The sequence below is a fragment of the Pieris brassicae genome, chromosome 3 (assembly GCF_905147105.1).
Source record: "Pieris brassicae chromosome 3, ilPieBrab1.1, whole genome shotgun sequence".
Classification (NCBI taxonomy): domain Eukaryota; kingdom Metazoa; phylum Arthropoda; class Insecta; order Lepidoptera; family Pieridae; genus Pieris; species Pieris brassicae.
In genome coordinates this window covers 21,211,795-21,238,967 of record NC_059667.1, presented here as the reverse complement: position 1 = coordinate 21,238,967, position 27,173 = coordinate 21,211,795, and the positions used below count along the sequence as shown (strand labels likewise).

General features: G+C 33.5%; 5 protein-coding genes across 5 annotated transcripts in view; 3 read left to right on the top strand and 2 right to left on the bottom strand.

The window, feature by feature from the left end:
• LOC123706944 (phosphoinositide 3-kinase regulatory subunit 4) overlaps positions 1 to 11,887 on the bottom strand; it is a 33,721-nt gene extending 21,834 nt beyond the window's left edge. Inside the window, exons 1-9 of the mRNA XM_045656599.1 lie at positions 11,557 to 11,887; positions 11,196 to 11,376; positions 10,858 to 11,028; positions 10,382 to 10,570; positions 9,918 to 10,006; positions 7,771 to 7,980; positions 6,910 to 7,174; positions 3,568 to 3,759; positions 2,710 to 2,902 (exon numbers count right to left, since the gene is read on the bottom strand). Coding sequence (XP_045512555.1) covers positions 2,710 to 2,902; positions 3,568 to 3,759; positions 6,910 to 7,174; positions 7,771 to 7,980; positions 9,918 to 10,006; positions 10,382 to 10,570; positions 10,858 to 11,028; positions 11,196 to 11,376; positions 11,557 to 11,648 — 1,582 coding nt within the window. The 5' untranslated portion in view covers positions 11,649 to 11,887. The remainder of the gene's footprint in view (positions 1 to 2,709; positions 2,903 to 3,567; positions 3,760 to 6,909; positions 7,175 to 7,770; positions 7,981 to 9,917; positions 10,007 to 10,381; positions 10,571 to 10,857; positions 11,029 to 11,195; positions 11,377 to 11,556) is intronic.
• Positions 11,888 to 12,423: 536 nt separating this feature from the next.
• Positions 12,424 to 18,316, top strand: LOC123707155 (stromal membrane-associated protein 1). The gene is made up of 6 exons (XM_045656986.1): positions 12,424 to 12,626; positions 14,021 to 14,151; positions 14,339 to 14,517; positions 15,082 to 15,187; positions 15,275 to 15,484; positions 15,808 to 18,316. Exons 1-6 carry the CDS (start codon positions 12,509 to 12,511, stop codon positions 16,351 to 16,353), a joined length of 1,290 nt encoding a protein of 429 aa, XP_045512942.1. The 5' UTR covers positions 12,424 to 12,508; the 3' UTR covers positions 16,354 to 18,316.
• A 360-nt stretch (positions 18,317 to 18,676) lies between these two features.
• On the top strand, positions 18,677 to 26,849 carry LOC123706887 (sister chromatid cohesion protein DCC1). Its single transcript, XM_045656467.1, has 5 exons — positions 18,677 to 18,805; positions 23,696 to 23,886; positions 24,186 to 24,988; positions 25,311 to 25,474; positions 26,706 to 26,849. The coding sequence occupies exons 1-5, from the start codon at positions 18,795 to 18,797 to the stop codon at positions 26,809 to 26,811; spliced, it is 1,275 nt and encodes a 424-aa protein (XP_045512423.1). The 5' UTR covers positions 18,677 to 18,794; the 3' UTR covers positions 26,812 to 26,849.
• LOC123706886 (protein DENND6A) lies at positions 18,823 to 21,205 on the top strand. The gene has a single exon (XM_045656466.1). It carries the CDS (start codon positions 19,094 to 19,096, stop codon positions 20,771 to 20,773), a length of 1,680 nt encoding a protein of 559 aa, XP_045512422.1. The 5' UTR covers positions 18,823 to 19,093; the 3' UTR covers positions 20,774 to 21,205.
• LOC123706888 (mitochondrial import inner membrane translocase subunit Tim23) lies at positions 21,758 to 23,296 on the bottom strand. Its single transcript, XM_045656468.1, has 3 exons — positions 22,967 to 23,296; positions 22,635 to 22,742; positions 21,758 to 22,479 (listed from the first exon to the last, which is right to left on the bottom strand). The coding sequence occupies exons 1-3, from the start codon at positions 23,181 to 23,183 to the stop codon at positions 22,220 to 22,222; spliced, it is 585 nt and encodes a 194-aa protein (XP_045512424.1). The 5' UTR covers positions 23,184 to 23,296; the 3' UTR covers positions 21,758 to 22,219.
• Positions 26,850 to 27,173: the final 324 nt, after the last annotated feature.

Here is a 27,173-nt window from a genome sequence, read left to right as displayed (position 1 = left end):
CTTGCAAAATCAGTTGATTAAACATAATCCTAATATATTAAAAATAAAATACACAAACATTTATTTGTACTCAGTACTCTAGTCTTCAGTCGGTAGCTCATGTCTGCGCGTCGTGGTCAGCAAGAAAACATCTGGAGCGGATAAGCGGTTTTCACCTCTCCAGCGCCTCTCATAACAGTGTATAGTTTTGAGGGCGATGGGTCTTTTCATCTGGTTGGTAAATCTGATCTTTTGTCTTCTGTGTTATTAAACACGATCAGTACCTCCGACTTCTCATCGCCTCTACTCTCACTGTAGCCATACGGTAGACAAGCGCGTAGCGAGAGGTAGAGATGCGGAGTTGGGTCAGAATAAATGTTTTGGTCAGCTTCGCAGTCTTCGGTATTCTTAGCTTTCGCCTCCAACACCACTGTGTTATCGGTACCAAGTAATATATATTCTCTAATTAGTTTGCAAGAACAGGGGGTCCACAGGTGAAAACCTCCTTCAAGTATCTCCAGGTATCTCTGACAGGGGAAGGCATTCTGCTCGAGCCAGCGTTTTGATAATGTCATCCGTCCATCACGTAAGCGGTTTTCCTCGGTATCTTTTCCCAATAGAGTTTCCCCACCGAGTCGCCTTATGGTCCATCGATGAACTGTCTTGATACATCCCCAGCCCATCTCCATTTAAGCTTCAGAGTACAGTTTAGGGCATCAGTAACTTTAGTACTGCTTCTTCTCTTCTCTACCGCTACCGCGTCTCCGTTATAGGCCCCTTTAAAAAGATCTGACTTTTCTTTTATATTATCCATACATTTCCAAGTCTGGCAAGCATATGTAAGTTACTTAAAAATGCTTTTGGCTCACAGACGTCATAATTCCAGCTAAGCCGAACCTGAAGCAGACCCTAATCTGTGCCTCGTACTCTATATAAGAACGTTTATGGAATGACAATCAATTCACAGACTATCAATAATCGCGAGAGCAGTGTTGGCGTTGTGACGTCAGCGTGCGGCTATCAACCATGAGGTCATAGGTCCCAGCAATAGACTTTACGGTGAAGGAAAACATCATGAGGATACCGGCATGTCTTAAATTTAAAAATCTACGACATGTGTTCAATAGAGCTATCTCTGAATTGGAAATTACCAAAGGAACGGATCCCATCTAAAGTACCACAAAACATTGAAGCCAACAATTTATGTGGGTCCAAATTGTTGGCTTCAATCTTCTATTCGGCTATAATAACTGTACGATTCCTGAGTCAACGGGATGCTTTAAATAATAGAGGTTTATTGATTTACTCTATATTAACCACTCGCGTATTACAATAGCATATTTACAGGGTTTTACCCCCATGATTTAGTTAATCGTTATGAAACGAATAACTGTAATATATAAGAGAGTGTCTACGTCTGGCTATGCTCTCGGGGTGTAACTCCCATGATTAAGTTAATTTCTATGACACGAATAACTGTAATGTAGAAAAGAGTACCTACGTCTGGCTATACTCTCGGGGTGTAACTCCCATGATTAAGTTAATTTATATGACACGAATAACTGTAATGTAGAAGAGAGTGCCTACGTCTGGCTATGCTCTCGGGGCGTAACTCCCATGATTAAGTTAATTTCTATGACACGAATAACTGTAATGTAGAAGAGAGTGCCTACGTCTGGCTATACTCTCGGGGTGTTACTCCCATGATTAAGTTAATTGCTATAAAACGAATAACTGTAATGTAGAAGAGAGTGCCTACGTCTGGTTATACTCTCGGGGTGTAACTCCCATGATTAAGTTAATTGCTATGAAACGAATAACTGTAATGTAGAAGAGAGTGCCTACGTCTGGCTATACTCTCGGGGTGTAACTCCCATGATTAAGTTAATTGCTATGAAACGAATAACTGTAATGTAGAAGAGAGTGCCTATGTCTGGCTATACTCTCGGGGTGTAACTCCCATGATTAAGTTAATTGCTATGAAACGAATAACTGTAATTTAGAAGAGAGTGCCTTCGTCTGGCAATACTCTCGGGGCGTAACTCCGATTATTTGGGAAATCGTCAAGCTTATAAGTGATCGATATGTACAGCCATGGCACGTACAAACATAGGAAATCGTCATCCTTGTAAATGAGCCAAATGTGCGAGCCTTGGCACGTACATAGGGATCATCACGCTTATAAAACTAAGGAAGCCTGAGTGAGCAAAATGTACAGACTTGGCTCGTACAATAACAATGGTTTAATATGAAGCAAAAATTTAAAATTTTCAGCACATCTATTGCTACATGTGTTAAACTTTCATAATTAAAAATTAATGTATTGTGAAAAACGTTGAACTTGTGATTTTGGATTTTCATTGACAAATTCCAATACACGTGAAATTTACACTTAAAAGTGATATTCTTTAAAAGGCTATTTTTAATTATAAACAACACACATGTAACAAAGACGACAATCACAAACATAAAATATGTTTCAGAAAGGATATACATGTGTGAAAATAACATTACAACTGCCTCACAATCGAGTAGCCCGCATTATCCCAACACACAACTCACGAGGGGATTCTTTGTATTAAAGAAGTCACATGGGTCTGCTAAGCATCCGAGAATACACACTTTAAATACATATTTTTGTTGGAACGAAGAAAATAATAACAGCAAATAACTAACACAGGAAGATTTCTAAAAACTGGTAATAAAAAATTCGTTCATATACGTACTTACCAATATTATTAGCGTACGCAATTCTCACAGGCAGGGCGGGGTCGGAGGCCCTTGGAGCGAGTTCTGGTAAGATGTACTCGGGGAACACATTGCAATCTTGAGGTGGGAGGGACTCCACACATGACACGCATCGTGTTACACAGCATACCGCGGCGGCGCGGACGCGTGCTTCGGGGGCGTGGGAGAGGTATATCTGAAATTGAACTCACTGTTAAATGAAAATATATATTAAACACATAGCCAAAAATTATGTAACAGACTATACAGGGTGGGCAAAAAGTCGTGGATCAAACGCAACTAGGGGTTAGATGGGGTCATCAACTGCATCTTATGAAAATGCAAAATAAATGATAACTCTGCTGGGGTCGAGTTTAAGGACCTCATCACGTAAAACAATTTTTCGCAGCTATCTGGACTACTCTTGGCCACCCTGTATATAAAAAAGGCATAATATATACATAAAGTTTCAATCATTTACGAAAGCAAAAGCAACAAAAAAATGTGTGAAAGCGAGGGTGTGATGTGGGGTGTGCTGATGATGCAGGATGACGGCTTTAGATATTTTTAATACACCTTTTAAGCATATTCCGCGATAGCTATTTTTTTATTAAACCATACGGAGAATGGGCAAGAAACTTCAGACTTACTTTAAAATAGTATTTACAATATTTTGTATACATTATGTGGAGAACATAGAATTTAAAAAATTGTCTATAGATACATTACTGAGTCTGTTACATCGGTATTTAAGTCTATCAACTAAAATTTTACTGACCCTATCTGTTGAGTATGCTTAAGCCAAAGCTTTAATTGCTTTTCTAATAAAGACCATTATTGAGTTGAAGATATTTTACTTACAATGTAAGGTAATATTCGGTCCAAAATGACTTCAGAAGATGAGTTTTTGCACAAAAGCTGTAATATCTCGAGGCATTGTAACTTTGACGTACAGTGGTGCAAGCCGCGGATACATGAAGTCACCAATGACGTCATCAGAATTAGTCCTTCGCTGTCCGGACCCTGTTCCGTCTTGTCAGGTGCCTTTTCTGACTGAAGGGAATTAATTGTATTAAAGAAGAAGAATAAAAAACACCAAGGTCCATATTCTAATACGTATCTAAAGTCACAAAGTCGTCTTGAGCGCCGTCTAATACCACTCTTGAAACTAGATTTAAGTTTGACGGTCTTGATTTGGCTACGTATTATGCATTGGTGTTAACTTCGTTTTGAAAGTGACTTTGACTTTTAAACAACAGACTACATCTTAGTCTATCGACTATGGTATCAACAAAAGCGGAAATCTTTTTGAATTGAACTATCATACTCTATCAGCAATTTCATAAATTTTAGATATAATAATATATGTTAGTAAACGTTTTACTATTTGATACAAAATTTGAAATTATAATCAAACGTTTATATTTGTAAATTATTTAGTCAATGATTGAACGATGTTTCAACTAGTCGAAACTTTTAAACCATAAACAACCCATCTGTACAATGTACGTACTTCATACTAGACTATCTTCAAGTTAGTATTCCAAAACGTTAAATATTAAAACGTCAAGTACTACCAAATTTAGTAACAAATAGTATCACTATTTGATCAAAGTCAAATTTATATATATACGTGGTCGTATATATATAAATTTTAGATATAGTCGTGGTCAACTAATTAGGGACACTCTTTGGTTAAAGCGAATTGTGAATTTATTTTTTATTTTCCAACGAGTCTAAACCATATTCCATATCTCTTACATGTAAGTATAATTAGTCATTTATGTGCCCGATTATACAAACAATAACAACTTCTTAAACATTAAACCTCTTTACAGTATAGCTGATAGATTATCGTAGTGCTATTTGTTCAAATAATGCTGGCTGGCCATTTAATTAGGGACACTGAGATATTGCGTTCTATTTTCAAAATTTGAATCTCAATACTTTTTTACTTCTTCTCTTATTGTTTCGTGGTAGTTTTGGCGGCAATCCCGATATTTATTTTAAGTTTTGAAAAATATTTTTAAGAAAAATGGGTAAAAATAAAAGTTGCGATCCAACACTACGAAAAATTATCATGAAGTTTGTTGTCGAGCATGGTTGGCTATACCGAAGGATAGCAGAACATTTAAATTGTTCAAAAACTATGGTATACAATGCAGTGCAACATGTCAGACGCAATAACACAGATTTAAATGTGCCCAGAACAAAAAGATCGAGAAAAACACCTCCGCAAGAAGATAGAATGATAACCAGGTTAGCTAAGAACGATCCGTTTCTAGGCTTTATTTTAATTCAACACGAAGTGTTTGGGACAGATGAAAGAGCTGGTGTCTCAGCGAGGACCGTTCGACGACGTCTGGTAGAAGCAGGGTTGTTCGGAAGAGTGGCTCGCAAAGTACCGTTGTTAATGAAAGAACATAGAAATGCTCGTTTGGCGTTTGCACGTAAATATGGACATTGGACCTACGCCCAATGGCAACATGTATTATTCTCTGACGAGACCAAGGTTAATTTGATTTCTTCAGATGGAAGGCAATACGTACGGCGTCCAGTAAAAGCGGAAATGAATCCAAGATTCACAAAAAAGCAGGTGAAACATGGCGGTGGACACATTAAAATGTGGGGTTCATTTTCTGGACGTGGAGTGGGACCTGTGAGGAAAGTTCAGGGTAACTTAGACCAACATCAATACAAGGCTATATTGGAGGAAACGATGCTTCCCTATGCTGAGGAGCATCTCCCTATTATATGGACGTTTCAGCATGATAACGACCCGAATCATACCGCCCGTTCAGTCAAGTCGTTTCTTACCAGTCAGTCAGTATCGGTGCTAGATTGGCCAGCAAATAGCCCGGACCTTAACCCAATCGAGCACCTTTGGCAAGAAATCAAGAAAAAAGTAGCCACTTATCGTACCACAACTTTAAATGAACTTAATGAAGCTTTTTGTGAGGCATGTTTGCCACATTCCTGTCGAAACATGCCAGAAACTGATAATGTCTATGCCACTATCTACTATCGGTGTCAAGCGGTAATTACTAACAAAGGTTTTGCTACTGGGTACTGATTTTACACGGAATAAAATAGAGCTGTTAAAGATATTATAATACTGCAGATTATTAGTTTTGTTTAATTCTATTTTTCATTATAGTTTACTGTCCTTAATTAAATGTCCAGGTACAGAATTATACCTTAAAATTGAATACATATTCAACCTTTGATATTAAATACTTTTTTCTATTTATTTATTCTTTTATTTACAGCCATTTAAAGCATAATAATCGGAACAATTTATGCAAAAAATAGTTACTGAGAAATCAATAGGGTTTTATATTTGTATGTACATCACCGGTTTTTGTTCTCCACTATCTTGCATGTCCCTAATTAGTTGACCACGACTGTATATATATATATTTCCACATGTAAACAATGTCTTATGAACATAAATAAAAATTAATAGAATTTGACAGTATAAAAGTTTAGTGTAACTGTAAATAATCTGTTTAAAAAATAGCTTTAAAGGGTGAGTAAAATTATTTTTAAATCAATGATTTATCAAAAAAAATATTGGTTGTCTGTAAAGTCGGTTTAAGGATGGTAACTACGTGATAACGTCAAAAAAACATTTGATGAAAAATTTCCTACGTTTATGAATTGAATTGTATTATTATTATTTTTCTGAATAATATAATACAATAATAATTGAAGGAGTTGATGGAGTATTTTTTGTTGATAAACAAACATAGTTCATATTTCTGATATTATATTGGCGGAACCTGACAATGAGTCATGTCTTTCGGGCGTGCAGGCGGCGCGGCGTTCATCGATTTATAATACGTTATTACAAATAACGACCACGGAAAATCATAACCTTAGTTTACACGACGCCATCTTGCTTAAATAATCGTTTTGGCGAGTTGTGAAGTTATAAATATTTTATTAGTTGTGAAGTTATAAATATTTGATTAGTTGTGAAGTTATAAATATTTTAAGGTTTAACAAAATAAAAAAATAACAATTTGTATAGGTTCTATAAGTTAATAATCTAAAATAATTTTATATTTTGTACTTTAGGGCGAGGAATGAACTGGAGCTGGCAACTCCAGAGCCTCGTGTGGAGGATGGAGCCACAAAATCAATGTATTCTGTGGTCCAGCTCTACTAAGCCCCCTACTCTAAAATATGTAATTGAAATACCTCTTCCTCAAAATCGGCGACATTCACAGTCATAACCCTAAACCCTTCCTTAACCAGGGCATCGATTTCCACCTTCTGGTTATCCGTGGTCTCATCCACCAGGTCCTGGTAATTTTTTGCATTTGAGGGTTGAGTGAATATTTTGATGATGTTTTTGATGTCCTGGTGGATTCTCGAGATCTTCTCATCGGCTGGTAGAATTGGTTGAGCGGAGAATATTAACATGTATGGCTGGAGAAATGAGTAGAAGTACTCGGGGAATAAGCTGAAATTTTTATATTAAATCATATATAGCCCCAATAGGGATCATGTAACATGGAATTTTAGGTTATTATGTTAATGAAACTGTGGTTAATCCTGGATTCGATTTCAGCGAAACCATATTGATTTGGTTAAAAGAGAAGACGATTACTTCAGCTGCAGAAGTGTATATAAGCGACATTGGCAAATTACGGGAATTCCTACAATAATTCGAAGAATAAAGATATTTGAAGACTGAAAACAATATTTTCAAATAAAAATGAAATTTAATTTAAAAAGTAGACAACGCAATCGCGAGCCTTTTGACAATGTTAATATCCATGGGCCGCGGTATCACTCGTGCAACTTTGGATTATCCTGGATTCGATTTCGGCGAACATATGGTTTTGTTTAAAGGGGAAGATGTAGAAGTGTGTCTAAACCAACTAAATTAGCAGGTTACGGGACTTCCTACAATAAGAGAATTCAATAGATTATTATTCAAAGAAAAATACAAAAAAAAAAGCCGACAACGCACTCGTAACCTTTTTGGTATTGTGAGTATCCACGGGCTGCTTTACTCATTTAATGAATTTCCTATATAACAGAAACAAGTTTTACCTTCCTTTTGCTTCATCTAAATAAATCTCAGCACTCTTCCGATCCCCTGGATTCCTTTCAGTCATGGACAGAAGCAACTCTTTTAGTTCTTTGGGATATGAGTCACTCACTTCCATGGTGGAAGGTCTGTCATCTCCATTCCTATAAGCGAGTAGACCAGGAAGATCTAATGCTGGCGTACCATCGTTCCACAGTTCTAATAGAGCACAGCTGTGGGGGATGTTATGAAGTTATTTCAGATGCGAATATTTTAGGTGCGAATTTCGAACACGATTTTGACATTCATAAGCATGCGCTAAGACGCACCAAAAGTGAATTAACGTGTTTGATTGATTTATTTTTCTACAGAAAAGTATATTTATTCATTAAAGTTCTACTATATATATTATAAACTCATTTGTCTGAAATGTGAAATGTTGGTAACAATAAATGTTACAAAAAAAAAACTTAAAACATACAATTGTGACAAGATAAAATAAAAAATGTGAATTGTCACGGGACGCCTGGCAGATGTCAAACATGGACAATATTTTGTAAAAGTAATATGCAGAAAAGAACATATTGTGATAGGAACTAAATATGTCATAATGATAAAATAAAATATTACGATTTTTTTCCAGATATCGATGACTATTTATTGAATAAACATTTATTTTCATTAAATACAAAAAATTACGAATTTATTTCAAATCGTGACTACTTAATTCGTTTAATCAGTGACTTCATATAGACTGTATATATATACCATCGTATAGCATGCGTCGCCACACCAGAATCCGATTTTACGTGCGGCTATAGATGTTTCACATCAAAAATACCACAAATTTTTGTCAAGCAGAAAAAAATTACCACCAAAACAGCGGATTAGGTTCGAGATAGGCACTTAACAGTGCTTTTTTTTTAAACCGATCAGCCATTTACCGAATATATCCAGCTCCGGATGTGTACTGTTTAATCCGTTAAAATCGCAAAGAATTGCGATTGCTGATTTTGGACCCTGGGATCGAGTAAAGGACGACAATTTTAAATTTCCTGTAAGAGCTCACTGCTCTGTATCTGATAATTTAGTTATTTATACACCGGCTAAAGATCTTAGAAGTATAGTAAATATAAGAATCAGCTTTTCGTGCCTTGAAACTGTTTGTCCAAGGAGGTATATAATAGGAGGTTAATTAAGAAAACAATTCTATGTTTCTTTGTTTTATCTGTATAGTAGTCTGTGGCGAAAGAGTCGTCATAAAATTAGAGTTCAATGGATATTTAACCTTCAATTATGATATTGAATATATATGAAAAAAAATATATAGAACTTTTGTGTATATGTCGCAGCCAACTAGTATAATAATTCGTTTAGTTAACATCCTATTCTTTTAACTTAACAGCGCCGTTAACCTAGCCGTAGCAATTGTTACAACATTTATATATAAACTGCCTGGCTAATGCTTAGGCCATTCGTACGATAGAGTGGTCATGTGGCAGAAATAAAAAACACATCATCATCATCAGACATCTGACAATAAATTTCTTTAAAAATTAAATTGTTTGAGTCAGTCACAGCTATATTCACATCGGTATTGTCTCTAATATAGTACATGTTGTTTTTCACTCAACTTTGGAAAAAAACCATCAAAGTTGTGGTTTGCCGACGCCTTATTGAACGTTAGCAGAGTTTCGTTTCAAAGTTGAGAGTGGCAGAAAGTGGAACAAAATTTAAATAACAGTAAACAGGCTGGGCTGTTTGATTAACTGGGCTGTGTCTGTGGCCCACGCCCCACAAGGGGCAAATTGATTGTTAAAGGGTTATTCTAAAATTAAAAATTATTCGCAATTCAAATTTCAGCTTTACAATATGTTTTGAAAATTTACTTACTGTGTTTTGCTAACAATTCTCTCTTGTCTCTCAAAAAATCTTATTGAATTATGTATGTTACATAGGGGGGCATAAGAATTTTAGAAAGACTAAGGTGGGGCTTAGTGTAAATAAGTTGGGAAACACTACTCTAGCCCTCTCCATTGACTGGGTTATAAACAGTGATCTATATCAATATACAAAACATAACTTTAAATATGTGTAAGTTTTTACTGAGATAACCTATCTCAAAATTCATTATTAATGTATTTTTAACAACTTATATTTTAGTTCTTACCCTGTTGAAAATATATCCATACTAGGTACAAGTTCACCAATCTTGCAAGGGGATTCGCTCATCAATAACCCTGCCATTTTGTCATCACCCTAAAAAAATTAATGAGGTTGACACACATTCTGCTTTTGGTGTAGTTCAAGAAAAATATCTGTAACATATAGCTGTTTACATAACTAGCAAATTCCAATACATCCCACAATAGGATTGGTGCAGATACAATTCAATGATTTTTTCTCTGAGACTTCATTAAATTGACAAAACTGTTATTATTAACAAAATAATACTGAAAAACGATCAAAATAAAACAAATAATTTTTTTTACACACATAGATTGGATACCATTCTTCAACTGTAAGGAGCCATCTGTATGATGATTATTTTATTTACATAGTTAAATTCTGATTTAAAAATCTCAAATCCGTGGCAATTTAGAGGCAATATTTCTTAATAAAGAAAATACTCACTGCAGGTCTATAATGAGGGTCAGGTGCTCTCACAAATCTTTCAGGTGCAAGATAGCACAGCCTTCGTCTAGATGTGTCAAAGAAATAGCTAAAGTCAGCCGGGTTGTCGTCAGGGAGGAATGTGGGTTTAAACGATGCTATATCCGTCAAGAGGACCCATAACCATGAAGTCACCATGATGTTTTCCAGCTGTAAAACATTCAAATATTTTTGTATTGTTATTGGATGTTACATAACAAACAACCAATTTCTCGATTATGTGAACATGTAACTAGCAATACCATATTCATTTATTTAAATGATATCAACAATAATTTGCCTTTTTAAATTTTAAATCCAGTAATCACATTTTTTTCTACTATATAATTTTTCTTTATCAAGGAATCGAACCTAGGATGATTGAGACATCTCAATTTTCAGTTTAATCATGTAGAATAAATAAAGCTACAAATTCTAAGTGTATCCTAATATGTTACCTTAATATCCCCATGGCATATCCCCAATTTGTGCATTCTGTGTAATGCATGTAGCACTTGAAAAGTGATCCACTTTTTTTCAAGCATGGTAAGAAAGGGCCGAGTGGACATTCGGTCATAAACACTGCACTTACAGTATTCCCTTATTAGCAAACCTGCTTTGTCTGTTAACTGAAAAAGCAGAAAAAATACAGGCAAATATATATATATATACACACACATATATATAAAAGCTAAGAGGTAAATTAGTTTAAAAATCATAAATCTCTATCATCATCTAAATGAATATTTGTGTTATATATTGTAACAAAAAAAATTATCTGAGTATGTGTACATACAATAACTCGCTGAAATGGCAAACAATTGAATGCAGAAGCAAGTTGTTCCTTAATTTTAAGTATTCTTTCCTTATGTTCAGCAAGTGGTAGTGAGGGATCATGGATTGCAAACACTTTGACCACCACCAAACCTTCTCGAGTTCTAGCTCTAGCCACCTTAAAGAACCTTGTTGAGCCAAGGCTGAAAATACAAGGAAATTAATATACCTTCAATAATAGCTATAAACATTTTTAGTTTTTTGCACTTTGTTTTAAAATAATGACTTAGGTAAAACTGAAAGATTATTTATAATACAAAGAAACCTTATAGTCAATTAATAATTAAAGAAACTGTGTGCTATATGGACGTTATAAACCATACCTTTGATCAAAAGTTAAATCGACATGATCGCTCAGATAGTGTTCCACTGGATAAATCTGAGATGGAGCGATACCAACGAGTTGGTTACCCATTTCGTTTCAAAGTTCGAGATGGTGAAAACTGAAAACTAACGTGACATCGAACACCTTTTATTTTTCAAGTTTCTTTACGATGTGCAGCTTATAAAAGCGTCCTAACGATGCTTGGAAAGGTCAAATTTATAAAAAAACTATCACTAGAATGTAAAGAGAAACAAAAAATCACCACAAAACATATTCAATTTTACTTGCTGCTTTGTTTGGCTTTCTTAATATAATGAGCAAAATTGAAATGTAAATATTGCCTTGCGAGTGCAATATTGCATTGGTCAGTGGCTAAAGTCAATGGTCAAGCAATAATTGTCCTGAATGACAACTGACTGAAATTAATTTTTTTTTTAAATTCTATGGCCTTTAACCAAACAAATATTAATATTTGAAACAAAATAAGATAAAACAAAGAAAAGGCTGCTTAGATATGAAAAAGAATTCGTTTACTTAAAATACCTGTATCCATTATTTATCTATTATGGTTAGTTCTCAATAGACCGATCATAAGACTGTTTGTTTTGGAGAAATGAATTTTTGATTGAAATGATTGTACTATAATATTATCCAATTCCAAGAATTATGTCAAACTTATATCTACCTTTATTTGAAGTTGTAGTATAGAAGTAGCCTCGAACCAAAGACAATCGAAGTTAAAGATAAATATATACTAGTGTTCAGACAGTACTCTACCTTTATCAAATTGACAATGACGTTATTACGTTTTGAATTATGTGTCAGAGTTATGTCTTTTTCTACTTTGTCATCTTTATCCATTTAGTTTATGGCTTCCTGTCAGTCTTCAACAAATAATCTGAATTTCGTATCCTCCCTTTTTTCTTTTATTGTGTAGTTTTTCACAGAAAATGTCTTCTAAAAGTGAAAAAGATCGAGCTAAACAGATCCAGGATCGATGTCAGAACATTCTAATCCAAATGTTAAAAGATGAGGACAATAAATACTGTGTAGATTGTGACGCTAAGGGTGAGACAAAATCTTTTTTCTTTTCTCTTTTTATTTTTACAATACGTTACTACAACCAACATGTTTAAGACGACATTTGAAGCTTCAATTTTGAAAATAAATTAAAAATTAAATACTCGTCATAAATGTTGTCGTAATCTCTCAGGGTCTTTGAACTAAGAAAATACTGATTCATAATTCCTGCTATATGCAACACTTATTAACACTTACTAATTATTATCGCTTTTAAGTTAATCATTTACCAAGACTATTATTTTTTAAGAACAACATGTAGATACTAATTGGCAAAATATCGTTTTCTATCTTGGACATTGTTAAACTACTTAGCCTAATTTCTCATCCAGGTACACCAATATACTATGTAACATCTGATACCAATGTGTAAGGTTAATTGACTGTTCAATAATGTCTAATGACTCACAGGAGTAAAAGATCTACATTTGATCTGAACATTTCATATAAGAATAACCTGCATCATTTTTAAAAGCATTTTTTTAAAACCTCTGATTGTACATCAGGTTAGATTAATATTACATCAATCTTAAGAAAAAAAGTAAGGTAGGCTGGCCTTTATTCTATAAATTTCCAATTATGAAAGATCTATTAGTATTACTATCTATATTATTAAGAAATAATAGTATTATTATACAATATAGTATAGTTATGTAAAGATCTGCATTTATCAATGTTGTTACTATTATATTTCATGATCTACACTATGAGGCAGAAATTGCATACAATATTGATTTTAATAGCTTCATTTCATTATCATAGCTATAAAGATAAAATATTGTGTCTACACTATAAAAATTGTAAAATATTACTGTAACCATTATTTATTACAGAAACCATTCTAATTGTATTTGATTAGGTCTGATATAATTAGTCATGTTACATGCTGTTTTTATTGTAAATGTAATGCTTTGATCATGACAGTCAATTTTTAAATATTAAAAGCTATACAAGTAAGCATAATTAAATCGAAGTGATTAACTTTATAAAGATCATGATATTTTATACCAACATATTATTGAAGGTAGATTTTAAAATATAACCATCATGTGTATAAAATTATTCAATTGCTTATTAATATTGAAACAAGGATGTCCATATATGTATTACAGGCACAACAATGATGGGAACTCTTCCCTCTCAGTTTTATAATTATACTGGGAATCACCTCTTACTGATTATTGTGTTATAGGGCTGTTATAAATAATTCAAGTACTTAAACAAATTCTTTAATTATTGTTCACTCAAGTAATTAAAGTCTGCTAATACTACAATTATTTTATATATATATCATGTAGGTTTTTTTGGGTGTTTTGTAGGTAAATTCAAAGTTAATTTTATCCAATATGTATTTATATATAATATATATTTTATGATGACAGGACCACGTTGGGCATCATGGAACCTAGGTATATTCCTGTGCATAAGGTGTGCTGGTATCCATCGGAACCTGGGTGTTCATATATCCAAAGTGAAGAGTGTCAACTTGGACTCATGGACACCAGAACAAGTGGTTAGTAACTTGCTTGAATTATATAACAACTTAACATCTTTGGTAATATTTTATCTTTTATAGTTTTCATTATGTTTAAATTTAACTATCCAAACACAATTTTGTGCTCTTTAAGTGAAGAGCTTATAGGCCAGCAAATGGGATGCAGGCAAATGCACAACACCATTTAATAATAAACCATACACAGGTATCACTACAACAAATGGGCAATTCTCGTGCAAGAGCTGTATACGAAGCAAATCTGCCAGACTCTTTCAGACGGCCACAGAATGACTCTTCACTTGAGTCATTTATACGGGCCAAGTACGAACAGAAGAAATACATTGCTAAGGAATGGGTGCAACCACAACTTCCTAAAGTGAATTGGTAAGAGATAGTTGTTTTATTGTAGTTTTAAATGTTTCTTTAGTACTATCAAACCAGAAGGTCGTCTTTCACAATATATGGTTTCTGCATTGGCTGAAAATGTGAAGAAATATTGTGTCATAAAAAATTCATTTAATTATTATAACTCAACATTTCTTTCTTAGTCTATATTTTGGATAACTAATAATGGTTTCACTTTTGTAATTACATGTTGGTTGTGCTAGTTTTATATTAATTGTTTAATGTTATGGTTATACTAACAAACATTTTTGCTGAAAGCTGAAATATTTTATATTGTTTGAGGAGAAAAATGTATTAAGAATGCAATGCAATGCAATTTTTGCATAATTTTGATTGTAAAAGACTTCTATAACTTTAAACCGGGAGCAATTATTTTTTCACCGAAATTAAAACCATTACATACAAGCCACAGATGCTCTTAGTATGTCAGTTACATAAAAATAAGAAATTTACTTTTATATCTGTATATTTTTTACTCATAATTAATTATCATATAGGTATTAAAAAATTGTATTTGTCTTATAAATATAATTTTATTTTTAGGGATAAAGAGATAGATGAAGAACTAGAAAGGCAAAAGAGGAAAAAGAAAGCGACCACTTCTTCTCTGGGACCACTGCCGGCGCCAAGTGTTGATAAAAAATATAACGTAAGTAAAACTATATATTTTTCTAATAACCTTAAAGAAGGTAATAATCAAGTTACAAAAATCTAAGTTATGATTATTAAATTTCAGAAATCTGACGTTATCCCCAGTATACCTAAACCCAAATCGTCAGTCAGTCCCAAATTGAGTAGAAATACACCAGTTGAAATTAAACCGAGTAATGGTGCAGCTGATCTGCTTGGCTTGGACACTGCCATACCCTCAACCAAACCAGAGCAGAAGAGTACTAACGATGATATTTTCTCAAGTTTCTTCTCGGCACCAGAGAAACCGGCTGAGGTATATATTTTTTATTACAATTAATTCGTTTAAAATACTTAAATAAAATAACAAATATAAGTCGCTGCCGACGCTGCAAATGTTTCGTGTGCGTTTTACCATGCCATATGCAAATATCACTTAGTTAAAAAACACACTTAACGCAAAGGATTTCAATTATTAATCAGCGTGAAATTCCTATAAAGTAAATACATATCGAATTGTAATTAGATATAAACACGTTTAATTGCATTTTGCGGGCTTTACAGTAAAAGGAACGGGTTATAATTATTAAATAGTATTTTTTTTTTTCAAATATATACAAAGGTAATATCCAATTTCAGGTACCGCAAGAACAAAAACCAGATTTGAAAACAGAAGAAGAAAATTTCTTTAAACAATCTGCGCCTACTGAGAAAGAAAAGTCTAAACTTACTAAGGACAGCATATTAGCGTTGTACAGTCAAACACCTATGAACCAATTTAATCCAGTACCTCAAATGCAACAGATTCCGGGACAACAAATGCAACAAATTCCAGGCCAACAAATGCAACAAATTCCAGGCCAACAAATGCAACAAATTCCAGGTCAACAAATGCAACATATACCAAGCCAACAAATATCTGGCCAACTACCTGGGCCACAAATAACAGGACAACCAGCTCCTGGTCAGTTCTATCAGCCATATATGATGAATGGTATGCAAATGAACCAATTTCAGCCAGCTAGCCAATTTCAGTATCAAATGCCACCGCAGCCACAGTTCCAGACACAGCCAAACTTTTTCAACCAGCCTCTTTCGCAACAGTTTGGTAATCTTAATTTAGGCCAAGGTTTCCCAAACGCATTTCCTAACCCTAATGTTGCCAGTAATTCTACGTGGCAATAATAAAAATAGTTTTTTTAATGGCAATACTTTCTGAACATGGCGTTTTGGGCGATTAAAGTAGCGTGGGATCTCTTTATAAAATATGTTTATACATTTAAAAAATACAAGATTAGTGCATTGTTACACATAATAGTAAAATCTTAATTCTGTCTATTCATATTAAGTTAAAATATTGCGCAAACTTAATTTGGAGATTCCGTTAGGTTTTAGTTCGGTCAAATCGCACATACGCCTCGAGACATTTCGTTAACCATAGACAATAATTTCATTAAATAGATAGAAAATGTAATCTAGTTGCATTCAGGCAGATTAAAATTATGTCATAAAAATGCAGTTGCTACTTGTTCAGTATGGGACGAGAATGTTAAAATGCCAATGATACAGACATTCCTTTTTGTTGAGTATATGATTACTATATTATACTAAATTATTGGACTGTGACAAATGAAAACAAATCATGGCTGTCAAAGCTTGTCATCAATTTCAAATTATTATTTTTTTACCTACCGCCATAATGAAACAAAACAATATCATCATTCCTAAAGTACTGGTAACTGATATATAATTGGTCATAGAAGAGGAGTAGTCTTTGACAACAAAAATTACACATGATGTTTGCCCGACCCCATAAAAACTTGCCAAGTTATTATAATTTGACATCTTTTGAAGAAAAGGGTGTGTGTGAAACTGAGTATACTATTAAACATTCATCAGGGCTTGGGCAACATACTGTTGTTCATATGTATGTCAGAATTAGCAAACTAAAATGCTTGTTATAATGGCTTCAACTAGGTATGCAGACTTATTCCTAATTTGTCACTACTGTCAAAATATATGAACAACCGTATTCTGTACTGTTAGGCGTATTTTCGGGGTGTCTAGTGTGATGAGCATATGACATTGCTGCTTAAAACGACATTAAGTCATGTCTTCTAGTTTAAGGTGTGTCGTAAATTGTTTTAGTAGAGAATTTATTTTTTTAAAGCACATTTTTGCTACATCCATTATTTACACAATTATTTTTGTTTTAAAATTATTCTTATATTCGTGGTATAGCACATAAGTTTTCCTAGAAAAGAGATTGTCCCCATAAATATTTATTATGATGAACGCATTTTGGTGCTGTCAACATTTTTTTTTCTAATGTTTGTTCATAGTAATGTTAACAAACTGTTAGTCTTATGAAATAGATGATTTGGCATAGCATTAATGTTCATAGATAAGATATTGTGAATACTGTGATTTTTCATCTCAAGATGTCATTTCATGCTTACTCATAATATATATTCCAGTATTGGTCACATTAAAATTACTGATTGAATATTGTGTAGGTCGGCATTACGTTGTTTCAGAAAAACTACGATGCTAATGGCACACTGTGACGAAGCTATCGAAAACCTGGAATATTTTGAGTATATTTTCCACAATATTTTTTTTTCACTAATCTGGTAGCAAAAACTTTATCTTTATTTGAGGACTATACCTAATTTGAAATATGAGGTTTTCTTATTTTATTTACGATTAAAATCTACTTTTAAATATCTGGTTTATAAGCTAACATCAATTCTGTACTATTATATTTCACATCCTTTCAAGAGGCAATAAACACGTTGCTTGGGAGCGAAAACTTCAATATTAAGTACTTAATAATACCTACGTGTTGTATATCCCCTTGTTTATAAACGTACAATAAACGTCTTCAAATATTTTGCCCTTAACTCTTACCCTCGCATCATTTTGCAATCAAATAAACTGTATAAAACATTATTTAGCTTATTGGAACTTAAAGTACGTTTATGAATAAGAATGGTAACAGGAAGTTGATGTGTGCCGTGTCTGGCGATTTTTTTTTTGTTTTAATAAAAATGTTGATATAATTGTAGCAAGACTGTCTGTCATATTGGCATGATTGGTCTCGGAACTTGTATTTTTCGTTTTTAAATAAATGCAATATTGTCCTCAATGTGTAAAATTTTAATTAATTCTTCCTAGTATCCTAAGTTCCTGTTATGTTTTAATCAAAGTGAATATCATATTGGATGATAATATACAGAAACCTAGCTAAATACGAGTGAATTCCTATAAAATGTTTTTAATAAGCTATATTTTTTTCTGATAATAAAATCTGTATCCGTAACATAAGGCAAGTCGACATTTACTGTAAAGTGTATTCCGTTTGACAACTGACAAAAATTATTACGATCACAAGACGCATAAGCGGTGAGACAAAGTGTATTTAAAATCACAGAATAATGCGTTGTCTATATTTTTCACTTTACAAATACTTAAATTTTAAAACTGACAACTGACAATTGATTCAAGTTTAACTTCGAGGTAAACAAGTAGTGGATAGAAATTGTACACAGTAATTTTAAAAATAAGATTATTAAATTTCAGTTATAGTGATTGAAACATAATTAAATTCAAACTCTACTGCAAATATGGAAAATTGGTAAGTAATTTAAAAATGAATAAGGCCGTTAATTTTTGTAACTAGAAATGTAAATGTGCCAACCACGGATTGCGATTAACTCATTGTATTTTCGCGCGCGCAGCCATGTTGACAGAACAGCTGTTATGCGTGCAACAGAAAGTGGAATAGTAGATAATTTAGCGTTTGTTCATACCGTCGTATCAATTAAAAATAATGTTTGTTAAAACAAACAATCCTTTAGTTGTATAATATATTTTTCAATTTTACTTAACAACTCTGGCAATGTTGTAAAATATTATAAACGCAATGGATTGTGGAAAACAACAACCAGACGACATTTTCGTTTGTGATGAAGAATTTGAAGCGAAATGGAGCAGATTTTCCGACTGGTTGCATTGTATTTGTGTTGTTACATTCGATTTGGAGTTGGGGCAGGCTATGGAAAGAGTATATCCGCCTGGTGTGCAATTATCTGATCAAGAGAAATGTAACATTTGTTATTTAGCATTCCCGGATTCAAACTCAGGATGCATGGGCGATACTCAATTTCACGTACGACTGCGTTCACGTGCTCCACTAACACCGCAACAGTTAATTTATAACGAGGACAGCGTTTCTACGCTCCGAGCAGACCCAACGCATTACTGGGGCTTCGTCTATTTTCGTCAAGTCAAGGATACGACCTTGCCTCGGGGCTACTTCCAAAAGAGCATTATTTTGCTTACGCGTTTGCCCTTTATTAACCTGTATTACAAAGTGATACAGCTTATAGCTCCTCGACATTTTGAAGATGGTGAAAGCAGCTTGGAAGCTGCATGCCATGACATAAATAGATGGCCAGAGTTGAATTCCGGTCAAAACGTTCTATTGCCAGTCTTGGGTTCTGTTTTTCAGTCGTATATTCCTAATCAGCAAACTGGAAAGGTTACAAGGTCAGATATTGTGAAACAAGTACATTCCTCTAATGTTCCACACATAATAGTATGTATTCAAGATGTTAATGTTTTTGATGCTCTATCAAGTTTAATATCTCATCTGCATTTACTATGGGAGTTAGTATTGACTGCAGAACCTATAGTTGTTATGGCCAGCTCACCAACAGAATGTTCAGCTTTAGTCCAAGCCTTGACCTACTTGATACAGCCACTTCCATATTCGGCAGAATACCGACCTTACTTTACAATACATGATAGTGAATTTAAGGAATTTACTCGAAAACAGTTCAACCCACCCTATGTCATATTAGGTGTGACAAATCCATTTTTCACTAAGACATTGCAGCACTGGCCGCATACAATTAAATTAGGTGATTCAACCCCTGTTAAAACTAAGTTGAGGAAAGTAGGAAGTATTAAACATTTAGATTCTGCACCAGGGGTATACACTCAGTACAAACCTTATTTAGAGAAAGATAAGGCTATTATCAAAAAGTTGCATAATGGTATAAGGACAGACCGACCTTCTGAAGTTCAGACAGCAATGGTTAAAAGGCATTTACTAGAACTAACACAAAGCTTTATGATCCCACTTGAACGTTATATGGCATCCCTCATGCCATTGCAGAAAAACATATCTCCTTTTAGGTCACCTCCAGTGCCAAATCCATTTAATCCAGAAGATTTCTTCACATCTCTGCAGCAAGCAGGTCCTCAATTGACATCTGGTATTAAAGGTGACTGGATAGGATTATATAAAAATTTTTTTAGGACACCAAACTTTAGCACATGGTTTCATGAGCGTCATAGTGATTTAACAAATAAATTACAAGCTTTGCAATTAGAAGCCTTAGCAGAGAGTGACTTAAAAGAATGGTCAGTTGGAAAGAAAGAAGTTGAAATTGTTGACATGATACTTAAACTGCGTGATGTGTTAAAAAATAATCCACCTGTGGCAGACAATACACGAACATTACTGGCTCGGAGGTTAGATGATTTAAATTGTGTCCTTCAAGATGATATGAAGGCTATTTTAAATGCGGCAACGTGACACACATTTTGCTGCACCTCGGAACTACGAGAGTGCAGCATTCATCTACGGCTCTCGTTTATTGCTTCTTGTGTATAGTCCAGCTAAAGTTAAGGACAGTGTAATTATTCATATTAATAATTAGATCCCAACGTAAAAATATATTTTAATTAGATACTCAAATAGATTTATGTTATTTAGAATTATCTAATACAAATTTAGTTCATATGAGAATCACTTTAATTATATTGATGATAGTAATACTATATACTAAATGATGCCAATTTATTTGTATAACAATAAATTTAAAAATGTGTTAATTTAATTAGGCCAAATTTAATAACAATTTAGTTAGTGTGCTTAGTAAACAAATATGATATTCTTATGAGGTCTAAAATTCTCAATTTCACTATACGATGTTATAGAGAAATATATTTTATACAGCACTGTGCAATTATATTTTTACTCTTAATGTAAGTTAAATATTCCTGGTAAATTCTATAAAAATATTTGTGTGTATAACATTTACAGTTACATTTTCTATTACCATTAATTACATAAGTGGTATCTTCAAAACAAACAATTACATACAGTACCATTTTTAATAGATGTAATGTATTTGTAAAATATCCTATGTAATTGTGCACTGAAAAATGTTGTTTATTTAAGTATCATTTGCTCAATCATTAACAGATGGATCAAAACTCTTACTCTCCACTATTTTTGTGTAAATCCTATAAATATCATGTAAGTGGATAAGTATTTTAGTCTTAATTATATATGTAATTTACACTATATGATATGCATCATTCTGCCTAAATATGTAGCTTAGTCTGAAAATGTTAGCTACTTCTATCTATTCCGTGTTGATTATGTTCAACCTAAACCCTTCAAAAATCATTTAACCAGACATAATAACTAAGTTATTGACCAGTGGATGTTTAGAGTAAATTATTTCACTACAAAAATTAACTATAATGTAATTTTAACCAATAAAATGCTGTAAATTTTTAATAAATTCTTTTATTATCTAATTGTGCTGCTACCTGTACCAATATGGAACATATGATCGGTTCAGGTGATAAAAATGATCTAGCAAGCTTTGACATGGAGCAAACAAGTCATCAACTTGACAGATCCTAGAGTGCCAATAAAAAAAACTTAAAAGTAACAGTCTATGTACAGAATTCACAAGTTGGGTAGAGTTGTTTATAAATGTCAATTAAATTAAATAAATGGCAATTTAAAAACTTGATATAGCCATTATAGAATTGTCAACAAGTCCAGTTGAGGAACAATATAATAATGTTTAATTAGTATAATATATAAGATTTTAAAAATAAGAGTGACTTATACAATTAAAATATACTTGTGAAAGAATTGAATAAGGTTTTTTACTTACTACATTTTTTAAATTATGTTGACTTCATTTATAAACAACAACCCTTGGGTTCTATTACAACTAAATCACATTTTCATATATCTAGCTTTGCTCCATATATTATCATTATCAGTGAGGAGGGTGTAAAGGCCTGCTAATGTAAGCCCTGCAGCTGCTCCTAAGCCCATTGAGCGCAAACCTGCAGTACTTTTATATAAAACACCTGTAGCTGTGGCAGCTATAAAGGTATTTGCAGTATCTTCTTGGTCCCTAATCCAAGTTACACCCAGGGCTATACTTGAATAAAATGAAGCTAATATGCCTAGGGTACAGCCAGTTGTTGTGCCTGAAACATACATTTTAATGTTTAGAGCAATTTAAAGAACAACTAATTTCTTCTGTGGAAATAGAATAGAATTTAAAGGCAATTTTATCTTTAATATATCTATTATGAAAGTTTAAATAGATTTTTTTAAACTTATTTATTTTATAAAGACAAACCTTGCTTCATTATGTAGTTTATAAGCTGTGTTCTTCTTACTTTGCCAATTTGTCCAGCTAATGTTGTCGCTCTTAATCCTTTGTAGAGACCAGCCATACCTCCTAAACCTAAGAGGAAAATTATATCAAAGTTTTACTAAGGAGTATAATTGTAAGCTTGTTATCCAAAACGAAGATAAAATTAGTTTTAAGTCTGTTACATAATATTTCTTTCTGTATTTGCTATCATACAATTCCAGCATACTGTAAACTAAGTAATCAATAACAAAAGTTATGTAAAGTCAACGTTACGTTTGAGGTTATATTCACACTGAATATAATTCACGGCTTACCTGATCCAGTCATAAAAGACATTCCAATGATTGGTAAAGCCACGTTTGATCTTCGTGCTGTTGAGGCCATATGGCTCTCATCGGGATATAGAAACTCTGGTTGCATTTTTGGTATGTAGTTGGGATCAAAGTTTAAATAGGGAGAAAGATTTGCACTGGCCTGATTATTTTGGCTTTCATTTTTATTAATCGGTAATATATCTCCAAATAAAGACATTTTCGTTGTTTAATTCACTAATATTAAACAAAACTTTATTCGTTCGTGATGTTGGAATCACGCAGAAATTTATCGTGAAGAACTGTCAAATAGAATGTCACAAATATTATATTTGAATCTCAGAAGTGTCATTGTTGAGTTTTTGTCTATTATTTTTTTATTGTCAAGCATTGTCCGAATGACATTCGGGGGTTGTCAAATAAATGTTTCTTGAAATTTTAAAATTACATATCAAAAATGCCCTTTAAAAGGGACGGTTTAAGTTGCTTTTTCATCAGCATCATGCCTTATATTTATGTCCCAAGACATTGTATATTTTCCGAAGTAAGGATGCTATTGTCAGGGGTGTCAGTTTTATTTTTAGAATAGCAAACTCCTTGAACATTTTTTTTTAAATATAATTTGAGTTGTTTTATTTATAAAACAGGCCTATATATAATTTTTTCCTCATTATAATACAAAATAAAGTTGTTAGATTTTATCTTAAGACTAATAATATTTGATGTCAACAGTGAAGAGAGGACCCCTGAAGACGTCCGCAAAGTAATTAAAACTGCGAAGTTACACGAATCCGAACTAACAGAGATTACCCAGATTCTTAGATTTCCAGACGCCAGCCAACGCAATAATAACTTAAGGCTTATGCTATTAGATAATAATATATTAAAAGATATAGAAGAGGGAAATCCCATTGTATTTAAAGGTATTGTTGTATTGTTTAAACGTATTAAATATGTCGTTTTTCTTGTCTCAGCATATTTATTTTCAAGCAAACAATCTAATTTAATCTAAAATGATTCTTTTGCTCGAAATCAAACTCTGGATCTGCGGGGAAAACGCTTTGAATACTAACTTAGGCTTTGAGCAACTAAGCCATGTAGTATATTATTATTTTAAGATAGCATTATAAAATAAAATTGTTGTGATATTTATATAATAAGCATTGGAAAGTTCCTTACTAAACAAGGTTTGAAAATTTGTAACAAGAAATTATATTTTCAGGGGATCCAGATGAGAATGTGGTACTGTGTACAGACGATAAAACCTACGACGTCAAAGAAGCAGAGACATCTAACAGCTTTTTACTCGTACCCAACCTACTTTTCGCAGCTTCCACAGGTCTCGACGAAACAATTGCAAATAATTCTATGGAAGATTCTGATTCATCTTTCGAAAGATCCAATACTAGTTTGAACAAATCCAACGATTCTGATGATAAACCACCCAGAAAAATTGTTAATAAAGACATTGTTAACACATTCTTCACTTATTACGAATTGAAACCTTGTAAACCGCGTCTTTCAAAACTCTCGAAAATTCTAGAAAGTACTGCATTTCAGGGATTAGAACTCGAATATAAAATAGATAAATCGAAATTGCTTGATTATAATGCTATTTTGGATAAGGTACAGTCGTCTCGTATAGAATTAAGTGAGGAGTTGACAAATATACAAGCAATAGAGGTCGATGGTCATTATAGGTTGTTAGAATTTGACTATGAATTTCGAGTCCTTTCGTACATGTTGGACCTCATTGAAGAGAATTCCTGGCCTTTGGACAGAGTATCTAAAGAAGTCACATTGGAGAGCTTAAAAGATTTGGCTCCGATGTGTGTTTTGGAAGCAATGTTTGGTTTTTATACACTAGAAAGTGCTGAAGAAATGGGCGTCCAATACTATAAGTATAAAGAGGATAAAGTGTGTAGATTTTTAGCAAGAGTTCTCTTAAGAAGTGCTGGTAGATTCAATTTGTTTGAGTTTATGCAAGCATGGAGTGATTCGGTACCAGAAGGAATGACAACAAACGTATGTATTATATTTTAATGGTGTATATTTAAATAGTTTAATACGAAATGACATAGGGTCGCGCAAGACTTGAAAAATCACATTTAGGAACTTTTCATCATCATGGAACAAAAATATATCGGAAAGTGTCATCGCCGTTGGACAACAGAATCAACCCATCATTTTGTTTGATTAACAAATTTTTGTTCCTATTTAGTAACAGGCCGGAAACGCACTCGCGAGCCCTCTGGCATTGAGAGTGTCCTGCCCGTTTGCCCCCTCTTCTATAAAAAAAGAAGTTTTTCAATAAGTGAATACCAAGAACTATGTACTCTTCTTTCAGGAGTCACTTCTATCGGGCATAGCGTTAGTAGACAAGAATGTCACGCCGCAAGTAGTTTGGGGTTTCTCTGAGAATGAACTGCCGGAAGATATCAATGAGAGGTTTAGGATTTTATTCCACACAAAACCCAAGTGGACGGTTGATGAAATATCTCCATACATACAGTAAGTTACCAGGTTTTACACTTGCCACCCGTGGCATATAACTACTGACAACTTCACCTGCCTAATCTTAAATATATTTTTTTTAATTTCTAAACAATCTTATGAATGTAAGCGTGGCATACAATTAGACCTGAACGACATTATTGACATCTCATTTTTTCAAAAGGTTCTTTTTAAATATCAACCCTCCTTTCTTAATATACATTTTTGTCTGTGGGGCCGTTCAAGTATTACGTAAGCACTGTAGGGTGTGTCTTTGATTTTCTTATTTGGTGATTACGTCAACAGTAATGCCCGCCTTCCAGTGCGTAAGTGTTGAGCGAGAAATAGTTGGCGAAACGGAGTTTGAAATGATAATAGTTTTTGCCTTCCACTAAGAAAGAGTTTTCCATCCATCCATTGACACCGAGCTCAACTCGAGAAGCGAGAAATGAGCGACTACTCCGTTCATTTTCTGCCCATGTTCATAGTTCTCGCTCCATCCAGCGAGGTTGTGCGTCCTTTTGCGAGCGGGCAGCTGTATTGGGCAGCACTTCGTAGCATCAAGATGTTTTTGTGAATTTCAATATGTCAGATTCTTCTACTGATTTATGATGATTATATTAATATGGTAAATAAAATCTTTCTACTGTATTACTATAAAAAGAAGCATATCCGGCGGAAATCAAGATTTTGGATCAATTATCACATTCGAGGAAGAAAATTAATTACGAATCAGTCAACGATTTGCAAGACTCCGTTCAAAAGTTTTCAAGAGCATACGCAGCGGACTCTTTACTCGCTTGCTCCGCTCTGCTTTACTCTTTTGCAGTGGAAGTAATTGTATGAAATATATTAAAACTAGTTCAGCGAGTTTCGTACGGAGTCCGTGGGAAACTTGCTCAACTCGCTATCCTCGTATTTGACTCTTTCAACTCGCTCCGTTCGTCTGCGCTTTGGTGGAAGCACATGTATGAAAATCATCGTTACGAGTAAAGCGTAGTCCGTAATAGGTCGTTCCGCTCGCAGTGGAAGGCGGGCATAATTATCTTCTTTTTTACACATTTGTCTATGCTTGAAAACGAAATGCATTTTCGAGAATTCGTACAATTAATACGTGTGTATTTTTATTTTATTTTGTAATACATCTTTTAGTCTCTTGTATAGAATAATACTAATATTTAGATTTAATTACTCATTGAATCTCCTCTTTATTAAGCAAATTTTCTATTTAAAGTTTAATTATTTAAAGGTCATATGCTACAGAGAAGCTGAACGTAAACGCTTTGCTGACGAAACATGCACGTGCGTCCACCCAAGATGGCGTCCGTGTATTCTCCGCCAAACACATGAATTAAGCTTTCTACAAAAATAAATAAAATTGCTTAAGTTTTAATCTACTATTATTTATTCCTATTTATGATTGAATGAATAATGCTCTAAAACTTCCTCATCATAATACCTTAATATACATTTAACGCCGTTGATTAAATACGTTTTTAAAATACCTTCTGAATAAACAATTAGTAAATGTTTGTTACCCTTATTATTTTTTGCGAGGAGGCGCACAATTTCTATAGTCTATATTTACTCTATGACATATTTTAAGTTATTTCTTGTCGCTGCTTTCGCTTGGGCGTTTTAGCGTCACACGTAATATAGTTTTATTTGTTAAGTTCATTATCAATTTATGACAATCATATCATATCGTATAAAACTA

Bases quoted from the DNA above. Each gene is read 5' to 3' on its own strand.
- LOC123707155 (XM_045656986.1), top strand. From the start codon at position 12,509: ATGTCTTCTAAAAGTGAAAAAGATCGAGCTAAACAGATCCAGGATCGA. The intron at 14,518-15,081 runs GTAAGAGATAGT...TTTTATTTTTAG, and splicing joins CAACTTCCTAAAGTGAATTG to GGATAAAGAGATAGATGAAG. The intron at 15,485-15,807 runs GTATATATTTTT...ATCCAATTTCAG, and splicing joins CACCAGAGAAACCGGCTGAG to GTACCGCAAGAACAAAAACC.
- LOC123706887 (XM_045656467.1), top strand. The intron at 24,989-25,310 runs GTATGTATTATA...CTCTTCTTTCAG, and splicing joins CAGAAGGAATGACAACAAAC to GAGTCACTTCTATCGGGCAT. The intron at 25,475-26,705 runs GTAAGTTACCAG...AATTATTTAAAG, and splicing joins GAAATATCTCCATACATACA to GTCATATGCTACAGAGAAGC.
- LOC123706886 (XM_045656466.1), top strand. From the start codon at position 19,094: ATGGATTGTGGAAAACAACAACCAGACGACATTTTCGTTTGTGATGAA.
- LOC123706888 (XM_045656468.1), bottom strand. From the start codon at position 23,183: ATGTCTTTATTTGGAGATATATTACCGATTAATAAAAATGAAAGCCAA. The intron at 22,743-22,966 runs GTAAGCCGTGAA...TTTTCCTCTTAG, and splicing joins GTCTTTTATGACTGGATCAG to GTTTAGGAGGTATGGCTGGT. The intron at 22,480-22,634 runs GTTTGTCTTTAT...TGTATGTTTCAG, and splicing joins AAACTACATAATGAAGCAAG to GCACAACAACTGGCTGTACC.